The sequence below is a fragment of the Penicillium daleae genome (assembly GCF_028827525.1).
Source record: "Penicillium daleae strain IBT 16125 chromosome Unknown utg000001l_segment0_segment0, whole genome shotgun sequence".
In the NCBI taxonomy this organism is placed as follows: domain Eukaryota; kingdom Fungi; phylum Ascomycota; class Eurotiomycetes; order Eurotiales; family Aspergillaceae; genus Penicillium; species Penicillium daleae.
In genome coordinates, this window is record NW_026623149.1 from 1,831,556 (window position 1) to 1,843,991 (window position 12,436).

A 12,436-nucleotide genomic window follows, 5' to 3' on the forward strand; every position below is an offset into this window, starting at 1 on the left:
TTTCGCATACTCGTGTGAAGTACTGCCAGCAGTACAAAGTCCGATGATTAGAGTACATGTGCATCTCAGTTGCTCGAGGTGATTCCCAGAGGCCGACTGTCCCATTTCTCTGCAAACCCCCATCCATGCTCCTGCAATTTCCTCGAAAAGATTTCAACCGCTGCAGGTTGTGCCAGCCTCTTCGGGGAAGTGCTCGCTGTCATTTGTGTATGGGACATCACAGCCGTGGTGTCTTGCTGCTGGAGCTGGAGCTTCTCAGCCAGAATCCTTGTCCAATGAGTGGATTGGGCATTGCACACTGCGAGAATGTAATCCCGGGGAAAGGAAGGCCGCTGCAACTCCCACACAGGCGCAGTGAGCAGATGTTCCAGCCACAGAAAAAGTCCCTCGGCCTGAGTGTTCATCGAGGATTCAGTCGCCGCATTCAATACCAAGTTGTGCACCAGCTCCTCGGACAGGAAGAGCAAAACCGAAGAATGAAAACCCGCCACCTGCTGCAGAACTGGATCCCACTTGTTGAACATGGCGTCCATCGAGTCTCCAAGTCTAAGGTCAGGGTTAGCTTTTTGTCCTAAAGGCAGAACACAGATGCAAAGGAGACTCACTTTCTCTCTGAATCAAACAGCAGGTTCGAATCCAACAGAATGGTCGACAGGGCAGCCAAACCAGCATTCATTCCATCCTTCGAGGCACCGCAGACTTCAAGCAATCGACCCGCGGTGGCATCCTCTTGCTCGCGCTTCCTTTTCTTTTGCATTGGTCTAGAGCCTGACCCGCGCATGAACTCCTGCAACACTTGACTGAGGGCTGTCGTCATGGGAATGCTGTCATCATGGCCAGGCACAGTTGCGCCACCGACTCCGTCGCTGTCAATGTTCGCCCAGTAATTGTCCCACAACCACTCCAGCGAGCGCTGTGTGGCTTTGCGCAGGACAACCAGCGATGGAGGCTCACGATGTGTCGCTTCATGGCGCAACTCGACAAATGATGCCGGCAGCCCCAAATCCATTGCTCGTTGGAACATTGTTCTCCGTGGACCGGTGACTTTGGTGTCTACCAGTCCCGTCACAAATCTAAGGATTGGTTAGCCAGTCGTGGAAGATGCATGGTTTCCATGTAGCTCGGCCCATGGGTCATGAAGACCATCCGGTCGGATGCTTGGGAGCCCAAGCACATGGAATGTGGTCACAACATACCGACAGAAGGCTGCAGAGTACGTGGCTCTGATTGAAAATATCGAGTTTCTCTGTCCATCGTCATGAAGAATCGCGTCTGTCAACAACGCCGTGGCCTCCACATGATGGGGGACGTTGCCGCGCAGTTTCCAGGCCTCCACCTACTTTGATATTAGTTTTTCAGCGCGCTGACTCTAGAAAGAGGATTCACATACTGTTGCGCAGGCATGTGAGCGCATATCCGGCCCATTGTACCATGCGGGCGGGTAAAATTCACTTCGCACATCGAGTAATTGAGCCTTGGTCTTCCAGGCTGTAAAAGTGACCTTGGCCATCTTGAGTCTTGCGTCCGCACAGAGCCGTTCTGTAACAATGGATGCCAAATGAGGCACCAGTCCGTGTTATGAATCGGAGTTCGAGACTTGGTGAAATATTCGCGGAGGGTTGTTGATCCTTTGGGGTAGTTTTTCCGAGATCACGGGTCCCCTGACTGGGCTGGGCGGTGAGCTCATTCTGCCTCACGCCCACCACAGACGCCATCACATGACTTTGCCGCCTCAACGGAGCACACCGCCCTAGCAGAAAGCCTCCATGGCCGCTTCGAGCGTGTTGAAAACAGCCTGGCGGCCTGGTACAATTGAATCAATTCCGCTACAGTCTCTGAACACCTGTTGAATGAAAAGAGGCAACCCATTTGTATGATTATCGAAAGATTTACTCCGAATACTTCAATACAAGTACTCCGAATACTTCGGTACAAGTGATCAGCATCAACTAAACTCACGGGGTTTGTAAGTCTAACAATGTCAAATTACCACAGTACTCTTATACCGAATGACAAGATGAACGCTTCATTGCGATTAGAATTCAAACAAAGATGGTATTCAAGGCAGCCTCATTACTTATTTCTCGTGTCGTGAGCCAGAGAGCAGACGGAGGGAGAATGGAAATCGACTGGGGCGTGCCAACAAGATTGCAAGGATCAAGTACGAAAGAAATGAAGCAGATGGGGCATCATTTGCATACACAAATCCTTCATGCACAATATGTGTATCCTGACCTTGAGAATCTCCCTCCGTTGTCCATCATGGAGTACCTTAAGTCACCACATCGGGCTCCAGACAATTGCTAGACTCCTGAAGGGCGACACACCGCTTCACCAGTTGCACAAAAGCTTGGAATGTCACCGGCTGGTCATTCCACACAGGGTTGACTAAGTCTCGAAGTTCCTGAGTGAGCTTATGCCACAGCTCAAACTTCAGGGTTCCATCGTTAACGTCCTTGCCCGACTGCGCGGCCAACAAGATGAACTTGCGGAAGAATGCTTCGAAAGACTGTTCGTACTTCATTTTCAGCTCTGTGAACTCCACATGGGCGTCCAGCGACTGAAGTGCCGGGGCGTAAATGAGCTCCAAATATTGAAGCATTTCCTCCGCGTGGCGGAATGGACACGGGGCGTCGTCTCGCAAACGAGGAGCCAGTTGTTGCGCAGCGTCACCCGTGCATCGCGATGCAACGTAAGCCATACGGACCTCCTCAGTGTCCATTCGGTCGGCATTCACCCGCATCTTGAGACGCATGAACACACACCAGAGGTCAAAGTCCGGCTGTCTACCATTGCTCAACCGTGGAGGGTCAGGGAGCCAGTAGCTCATGCGGAGAGCCAGCTGCTGAGGGTCTCCGGGCGGACGGATATCAGATTCGCGAGCCGAGGCTTGAGTGGGGACAGTCTCGAGACTGCGGTAGGATGCAGCCATGGACTCGAGTCCTTTCTGGTGGCGAATGGACATGGCCGCGATGACTTCGATTTGAGCGTGGTTCTGCAACTTCTGGGTTTCGAGTTCCTGCGTAAGCATAGTGATTCGAGTCTGAGATGATGCAGTATCCATAGCGGACATTGTCTGCAACTCGGCAATCATGGCCCAGAGCAACGGAGGGCTGTGACGGGTCAGATCAAGGAACTGCTCGTAGTTCATTCGTCCCTGTTGCAGATGTCCTTCCGGTCGATTGGGTTGCGGCACGAAGGTCAAATGTCCGTCAGGCGCAGGTCTCTCAGTCTTAGTGCCCGAACTCTGGCGGTGCCGCATTTCGAAGGACTGTTCATCTCCACGGAGGTTGTGGTCGGCGAAGTTGGATTTGGAGGAGTGCGGATCAACTTTGCGCGACATGTTGGCTGGGAGGGATCCGACAGAAAGTAAAGAGAAGATGCAGATGAATGGTGTGTTCCACCGAAGGGGTTGAAGGTGTTGAAGGTGGGGAGAGGAGAGAAAAGAAGAGGGAAAAACGGCGGGCCCCAAGAAGTTCAGATAAACAAACCGCGCGGTGCCAATTTGTTTTCCATTTCCCAATTCTCCCCGTTCGCTCACCTGGTGATGCCCACCACCACCAACCACCGCCTCCTCCTCCCTCCGTCTCAAACCTCAACCCTCTCGGAGTCTCGATCGAGAGATATCTCAGTCACCCATTGATGTTTGGTACTGACAACTGAAATCTAGCTGCCCTTCGCTTTGAACGGGGACGTTTCCGTTACTCCAGCGCGACGCCATGGCTATGTTGATGGTTGTGGGATGGTGACTGGGGAAGACTCACCGCATGGCGTTTCTCCAGACTGGAGAAACCGGTCCTTCAACCCTACGCCGTGCCTGCATTTCATGGAAGCTTCACGCGTCCAACAAGTTGCGTTGAATCCGAGCGTTCTCAAGGGCAGCTCTCTCGCTCCGCACGGCCCAGCATCGTGGCTGGTCTCCACTTTTATACTTCATGCCAGACGATCTCCCGCGCTCGCATCTCCACAGGGCGTGGTGTGCACTTGGCAGAACATCATAAGTCAACAACCAGTCTTTTCCATCAAAGAAACCACCGCAAGACCCATGAATAAGGCGATTTGTTTTGAGGGGTAGTGCCTTTTCTTATAACAAAGATCCTGACCATCTACACCCCAACCAGATCCCTCGAGGGGGAGACTCCATTGTCATCCCCGCATTCGTGGCTCCCATCGCATGTGGAGCCTTCTAGCATCGACCGCGAAGCGCCGTATGCGGCGGCGCACCAAAGAGAGATGGGCACAAGTGTGGCCAAAGGAGACAACTGGCAAGCCGAACCAGCGATCGGTGAACGCTCCGGACAAGAAGGTGCTTCGGCTGTTCGAATCCCTATCGAAGCCATACACCTCGATTCTGATTCAGATGCGCTCCATGCGGATCGCACTGAACCATTTCTTGTTCAAAATCAAGGCGGTTGAATCAGATCAGTGTTACTGTGGAGAGGGGTCTCAGATACCGAGACACGCCTTGATGCAGTGCCCGTTGTACGCTGATCTGAGGAAGACTTTCCTTGACAAGATCAGGTCGACTGACCTTGGAGACTCAACCGATTACGATACAATTGTTTCACACTCGCAGGCCACCCGCTACGTGGCCGAATTCATGCTTCAAACAGGCCTTCTAGGGCAGTTCCGACACGTCGAAATCGAGCCAGAACCACCCGAGGGTGACGAAACGACGAGCCAGGACAGACTGGCAGGCACAGGGGGTGAAGACGATGGGTAGGAGGAACGCCAAGCCCAAGGCCGACCGAGAGGTCTTGGAAGAATACATCCAATATGTCAGCCGACGACGAACGCCACCAATCGAGAACGAAGCAGGAGGATGGTTTGGATGCCGGAGAGGAAAGGCAGGGATGGAGATGCAGAGGGAGCAGCAGGCCATTGCGAGGGCTGATTGAGAGATATATCGTGGGAGTGAGGGCATTACAGGCGTTTGGATACGGTTTTGGGCTGATTTTTGGGCTAATTTTATATGGCAAGACGCCGTTTTCCTACGTACCGGATTTCCTATGCCACGTCTTGGCTTTCCCCTTCCGGATTGGTGCTCAGCCCCTCGCCGCTTTTACTCACTGAGTAGAACTGAGCACGCCTCTGAGCGCTCTGATCCGATCAGTGAGCATGATGTAAGCTCAGTGAGCAGCGCTGATCTGGTCAGTGAGCATGATGTACGCTCACTGATCTGCTCACTGATCAAGTCTGACCCTCTCACCGAGCGCTCTGATTTGCTCACTGAGCATAGCCTGAGTAAGGCACTCCAATAAAACGCAACATGCTAGCCCCATCCAAAGGAACCCTTGTACCTAGATTGCCCCCACGCGAAAAACTATGGGCATCAATAAACTGGCGTTTCATTTACTGGTATCCATTGCGCCTCGATGGAGCTTAGTCGTTAATTTCCCAATCAGTCAATCAATAAATCTGTATACTCCTGGGAATCTTTGCCTACTGGTTACACGGTCTCCTGGATAGGCATAGAGGAAGTGCTAATCTTTGAGCAATTACGTGAATCCACCGCTATCTACCTTTAGCCGAGAAACCCCTCCCCCCGAAGGGATCGCTCCTGGGAACCCACTGGATAATCGATTATACTACTCCAGCCGACGAACGCACTAGGTAGTCCTGGGAGCACATCAAGCTCTATACCATTTTGTCACACCTATAAGCTATCTTCACAAATTCCCTTAGAATCATTAATCATTTAGATTCCCAGGAACTCAAAGCGTAGCTAGTACTCCTGATAACGTGCCAGAGGTAGGAGGCGTTAAACCTACTAAGAGTAACCCCTATCCCGTTGACATAAAATGCCCAGTATGATGAAACGCCCACCAGGTACCTGCACATTCCGTTACAGATCCTAGGAAGTCAAGGTTATTAAAATTGCTCAGAGTGTCCTGGGAGCGTGAATTCCCTCATCGCCATAGTTATCAGTAAGCTAAATTCTAGGACGAGGGGATTTATTCAAGATATAAAATATCCTGCCTTGTGATATTCAGGTCCATTTTCATTATCCTCTTCAAAATTGATTCAATCAATAGGTATCCTTCATCTACTTTCATCTCTATATTACTCGGTATTGACAACGCTAAACGACTAGTAGATCTGCGAAACTCAAGAACTCGCTGTTATAGCTAATCACGAGCTATCAGGTTCATACAACCTTGAATCAGTTATCTGCTATAATAAACTTAACGATCCTAGTATATCGGATAAACGAAGTCCGAATAGAGACAATATTCGGATGGGTTCCTCTGAATTCCGGGGAGAGTAAATGCGGAGAATCTCCAAATTATACCGAAGGACCTAATACTCACGGAATCTACTCCTGTTTCAACATCTTCGAATTACCGGAGTTACGAGCACTTCGCCTGTACCAGCTTTGTTCAAGACCTAGCAACGGCCTACCTTCAGCCGGAAAGGGGAGAAATTAGGATAAACAGCATTAAACCAAGTACGTCAACTCTGCTAACTGGTTTGTTTCAATAGTAATCAAACTAAAGTAGCAGATTTTACAGGATCAAAGAAAGGTCATGAATCTTATGGTGATAATTCAAATTTTACGGAATATCTACCCCTGTCTTACGAAAGGTTCCAGCGTCTCGAATGATTACACTAAGAGAAATACTTTAATAGAATGGTTAGAGGTTTTGCCACTTAGGAAGCTTTCGAGAACTCATGTCCGCGTATTAACTGGATAGTTTTGAAGCATTATAAGATCAATAATCGCCTAACTCTCGCTGAGCGGAAGGCGGCATGTTCCCTACAGGAACATACTAAACAAAAGTAGAGTTTATTAAAGATAACCATTTCCAAGCCAGATTCGGGACACGCATCCCGAAATATAAGCGAACAAATTCGCTGGTACGATGACAATCTTCGATGGAATTCCGTGAATTCGCATTTCGAATTCGAGGATCCTCAAAGCTCTCAACCGACTCATCAGTCTTTCGACGATTTTCGAAGGTCGATTCGTCTGCACGGCTTGTACAATCACATATCTTGTCCTCTCCTCTTGTACTGCCTCAATATTCTTGCTGGAGAGATTAAGGAACTTGGGAGTGGTCATTACAAAATTCTTGGGATCTAACTTTTCATCACCTAGACGGTGCTAGTATCCTGCGGCTATAGGACAGCAAAGGAGGAGCCAGGGCACTGTTCTCCGGTTTAAAACAGGCTAAGGCAGATTCCCTGGAATTTATCAACTTTGTGACCCGTTTCAAGTTTCCTCATAGCTACGATGGAGTGATATCCGGCACGGTGGCTTAAATGCTTTTGTTATGTTTCTTATTTCACCACACATACTATACAGTAATAAAGACGAAGAGTTGAAATGATAAGCTGTAGTAACTTGCTAGCTTTAAGGCCGAGGTCTAGCAAGGTAGTACAGTATAGCCATTGCGTGAGTCTTCCCACGTTCGCCTGTTACCAGTATGCTCAAGCACTTTACTGTACAGTTTTGAACAGCTTACGCCCTTAATGATATATGGCCAATTTCTTGAGCCACCGGAAAGGCTGTACTTCATATTTTGGACTGGAATAATGCCAAAGATTATCCCTGAGAATCAAATTACCCACCCTTCATCTTGATTTTCATATAGTGTAAATCTATGATAACTATAACGTGAAGATCAGGAAATAACCAGTACTAACAAATAAGTGCAGATTTGACCCCCTCGTTACTGTGTTCAATATTTTGTTTTTGCAGACGAATTAGAGCTTCTCACTGTTACACTCAAGCATAAGGATGTCAAATCCACATAGTAGTATTCAACGAAGGTATCAAGACTAGAGAGGGAAGAGAAAGAAGAAGACAGCTATCTATCATGTAGGCTCCTTTTTAAACCCCCTCCAGCAATCGTGATAACTTCCGTCTTGCAGAATTCCATCTATCTTACTACCAAAGGCCGCTATTCATATTGGATCTTACAGTAGCAACACCACGAGAGAGATTGTTGGATATATTAAATCCTGGATCCCAATAACAAAATCCAGTTTTGCTAGGGCTCTGCGTTAGAATCAGTAAATCATTATTATTTATTTCTAAAGCCATACGAAAGTAGTGCAATGTGGTTACTGTCAACATGTTTGTGTGCGTAAGCCCTCGGATCGGCAATGCGGCGCATGTGCATCAACCCACATATCAATTATTGATGCCGATCGTCAACCATCGTATCAGATAAAAAAGCAATGAGAATCGCAACACTCTCGCGTACGACTTCCATTATTCCGAATGTTTTTGATTTTCTCCTCCGATCCCCTATTGTGTACAGTACCTCATGTTATAAATGCTGCCTTCGTTCCTAGTGTACGGAGTAGTAGAATAAGTTTGACAGCCTTTGTTGTTCATGAGTAGAACCCCTAAGCATACTTCACCATCCCAATCAACCTTCCACTGTCTGGTTCGTCTGTACTGTATGCTAAGCCGATCCTTATTCCCTTATGTCCAGCCTCTTTTCACCTCCTTCTAGCGTGCACATTCTCTATTGTGCACAGAAGGGTGTTATGCATATAGCGGAAAATCCATTAGCTACTAGTGCTCACCCTATTATTATGAGAGCCGTCTTTGGAGGGTCAACAATCTGTCCTATTGAATCTAAATTCTTACTGTGAATCTGGGATTCCCAATGCTGCCTCCTTGATTATCATTCACTACTATTGCCTGCATTCCTAGGATATAATTGCTAACTACTCCGCCTCCCAAGGTGTGGCACTTGATATTGAGCAGGAAAATAGGTATCAGGGTCAAAGTATCATACGTACCACAGAACACCGTCAATCACGGTAAAATATACCCAGCCACTCAAAATCCTTTAAGGTGTTTCGTCTTCATCAAGGGACAGACCTAGGATATTATATGTCGAGAAGTGTGGCGCGGTGCATACAAATAAGTATGATTTATCATAATATGCAGTGTGAAATAATATCACTGAGGTTAAAATTTGGGAGTAAGAAGTATGTTGTAGTACATAACTATAAATTATAATAATAATAATAATGCAGTGACATTATCAGAGTTCCAAGCTTATGAGTATAGTAAGGAGAAGCGTAATTGCATTGCATATATCGATATGATGTGTACAGAGGATTTCGAAAACAGATTTCCCCCCAGACACACTGGCTTTCTTTTCCGAAAGACGCACTAGGGGGCTAGACCCAGATCGCCTTAAGATCTCTGTAGCCCATAGCCAATCACCCTAATAAATGCCCTTTGTCGAGAACGATCGCTAGCCATTTGAGGATTAGCATGTAACTGATTTGTTAGTCTAGCATTACTGTCCAGCAGATCTAGTTTTGATTTATATATATTGATTATAACCTAATAGCTACTCTCATAGGTTATCCTTGCCCCTCTTTCACCTCACCTTCTGTTTTCTTAGCCCGTGAAGAGAAGTGAAGGGCAAAGCCCCTAGCATTATAACTCTCTTAAACAGGCCTTGTGTAATGTTGCATCACTCGGCATGTGATATATTTGGCGCTACTACATGTCTCATCTTGACCAACACATCAATGTTGCTATTAGTGTTTAAGTGCCCACTTTATTGGGATATCTATCTATCGGACTCTGGCGTATCTTGTTGTGATACCAGGCACTTGATGCTTAGGAATGAAGCCGCAACATCGGAAATAATTCCTGCTCTATGTATAGGAAGAACCAAGTTGATTGGAAATCAATTTGGACTTCATATATATATACCCCTATATATTCCCTCAAGAAGAAAATCAAGCTTCTTTTTACATTATAACATATCTGCTCTGGCAGAATCGCAAAGCGCGGTTGGGATAGAACACTCAACTCTGATCAAGTATTCATAGAAGGTTGTTGAGATGCATGGAAGCAGCTTAAATCGGATGAGAAGGAAATCAAAGAAAGATAGGTGGTCGGTAGACCTATGGGGCCGCAATAACGTAGATGCATAACTAGTTGGGACTTATATCAGGGTATGCTCGTAGTTGGCGGTCCTCCGCTCGTGCTGGTCGTACGACCAGGGTCTGTCGACCGTGTCGGTCGGGGGCACACGGTCTGGGGTTTTTGGTCAGAGGGACGAGAGCAGATGGCTGGGGCGGTAAGATTGAGTGCATAGGCCCGGCGAGGTAGCACCTAGCAGACCAGACCTTGCGTTACCGACCTAGCCGATTGTAAGGCTGTAGTCGTACGACCGGCACGGTGGGAGGACCACCAACTGGTGTCTGCGGTATGTATAAGACCCAGACGGTCGTCTGCTCTGTACTCCGTAGTCCTTCCAGAAATCAGCGTCGCCACCTACACTCTTCGTTTTTTCTCGAACCGTCAGGGCCAAGACCGCATTATCTATATTAAGAAATTGATTGGAACTCAATGTACTTATCCAGCGTAGGGTAATGAGCGCTATCAAGAAAAAAGCAATTATCTAATAATTGACAATTAACTAATTCGATGATAGCGTACGGAGTAGACATACATGATATAAACCTTCTGTTCTCCTATCATCAGCGGTAAACAAAGCTGGATCCTCAACAGTCTATAATGCACTATTAAAGCATATAATAGGCTGCATGATATTTACATTTGTGTAACTGTATTTAGGACTATTGATGCATCTGGTAGGGGTTACATATTATATCCCCCTCAGTGTAGCTGTCATATCTACCAGCTATGTGTCCGCCTTTTCACTATTCACTAACATATAAATACGTCCCTATGATTCTAACTTTCTTATTTACTTCAGACCCAAAGGTTCGGTCACAGTCATTAAGCAAAGGTGCTGCTCAATACCTTCAAACATGTATATTCTCCTGCCTATTCCTTTTCTTCTTGCTGCAGTCCGTCTGGTAGCAGCAACTACCTGTGCTGGCCCTGGATCGGTAAGTGATTACTCCGTTTTAATAACAATTGCTACCAGTATAAATATATAGGGATACCTAAACTAACATCTAACCCCATTTCTAGGTTGCAGCAGCCGGCTATCCAGGGGCCGAAGGATCTATAGAAATCTATGCCTGCCAATCCGGGGTAAGTCGACAAATTAACGAACAAATGTCTCTTGTATGGTTACCTACTAACTACTTTTATTTAGACTGAACATATCGACACCAGTATAAGACCTTAAAGAACTCTACGATGATCTAAGCGGAAAACATTAACATCCATACCTAGCCTCCTTTAACCATTTGCTTATAGAGATTAAATCAGCCCCTTCTAAGCCTATCCGTCGAATTGACAATAGGATATTTCACCAGGAATAAGAGAATTCACAGGGGTCCTAGCCCCGCATTATTTTTGTATAGTATCAGTCACCTAATCTATTATCATGGCTCAGGCACAAAGTTTATCAATCAACATGGTAGCATTCAACGAGGCAACTAAGCATAAGGAAAGAAAGGAAGGAAGATAGAGGAATAGCAAGAGAGCTATCTAAGTATTCTAAGTTAGTATATTGATGCGTTAGGAACCAGGCATCAACCTGCCGATCGTCACATCCATTCGTTTATGAGAACGTGGTGTCATCGTACCCCGCACTTTGATAATTAGCTGATTCTTGTGGACATGCGTGCGTACCTTTCCGGTCGGTTATCAAAACTAATCGTTCAAGCTTCATACTATCACTCAACTACACTTCCTTTCGTACTTGTGCCTTGAAACGAACGTAATGAGAGAAAGGGTTTACCTTCGCCCCCAGGAAATACCCTTTACTTGTCAAAACCTTTTATCTTTAAATACTGCTGTTAGCCAAATCCTGCTTCTTCATTCACCAGCATTTTTCGTAGCCTTCTCTCATTCGCTGTGTCTTCTTTCCACGCTCTCTTCTGATTGCTGCTTAGGCGCTACACTTTTCGAAGCATGCAAGTCTAGTCCAGGGGTTCACAGATTCATCAATCGCGGGTATCTCTGGCGAGAGGAGGAGGTGCTTCACAAACCTCATGTTTCGAGCGAAGCGTTTTCGCGACGCTACAAAGAGGCTGTTCAGCGATCCAATGTCAGGTGTACGAAACTGCATATCATTCATAGAGCCAATATAGAATTTTCTCAAAGCTTCTGCGTTCCAAACGCTGTTAACACAGGCACAGTTCAGAAGATCTAGAACCATATGAACATTGTCGATGACCAAGCCAACAATTTCCGGAAGGAGAAGTGGATTTCGTATATCTCGATGAATAATGGCAGCCATCATCAAGTTCCCAGTAGCGATGCTGATTCAAAACAAATGCAGGTCGATATTGCAGTAGGAAACCCACCCTTTATCTTTACGAGGAGGGTCGCTCAGGGCGTTGACTAATCATACCCAAGGCCTTTCCGAAGACCTAAATAGGTAGATCTGACCAATTAGAGGCAAAATCCTGATGCTCCCTAGTATATATAACGCATTCCTTGGCGCGTGCATCATGAGTCTTTGTTGCATATGTCACGGTTTCTTGGCCTTTGTCCACGGTTTTTGACTTCTGTTACTATTTTTATGCGCTT

The 12,436-nt window shown here is 46.8% G+C and overlaps 2 protein-coding genes across 2 annotated transcripts; both read right to left on the reverse strand.

The window, feature by feature from the left end:
- Nucleotides 1-65: 65 nt before the first annotated feature.
- Nucleotides 66-1,510, reverse strand: N7458_000551 (rRNA-processing protein LAS1; the record flags this gene model as incomplete). The annotated part of the gene is made up of 4 exons (XM_056903945.1): nucleotides 66-546; nucleotides 606-1,073; nucleotides 1,197-1,336; nucleotides 1,391-1,510. The coding sequence occupies 4 exons, from the start codon at nucleotides 1,508-1,510 to the stop codon at nucleotides 66-68; spliced, it is 1,209 nt and encodes a 402-aa protein (XP_056771712.1).
- Nucleotides 1,511-2,272: 762 nt separating this feature from the next.
- On the reverse strand, nucleotides 2,273-3,343 carry N7458_000552 (uncharacterized protein; the record flags this gene model as incomplete). The annotated part of the gene is made up of 1 exon (XM_056903946.1): nucleotides 2,273-3,343. The coding sequence occupies one exon, from the start codon at nucleotides 3,341-3,343 to the stop codon at nucleotides 2,273-2,275; it is 1,071 nt and encodes a 356-aa protein (XP_056771713.1).
- Nucleotides 3,344-12,436: the final 9,093 nt, after the last annotated feature.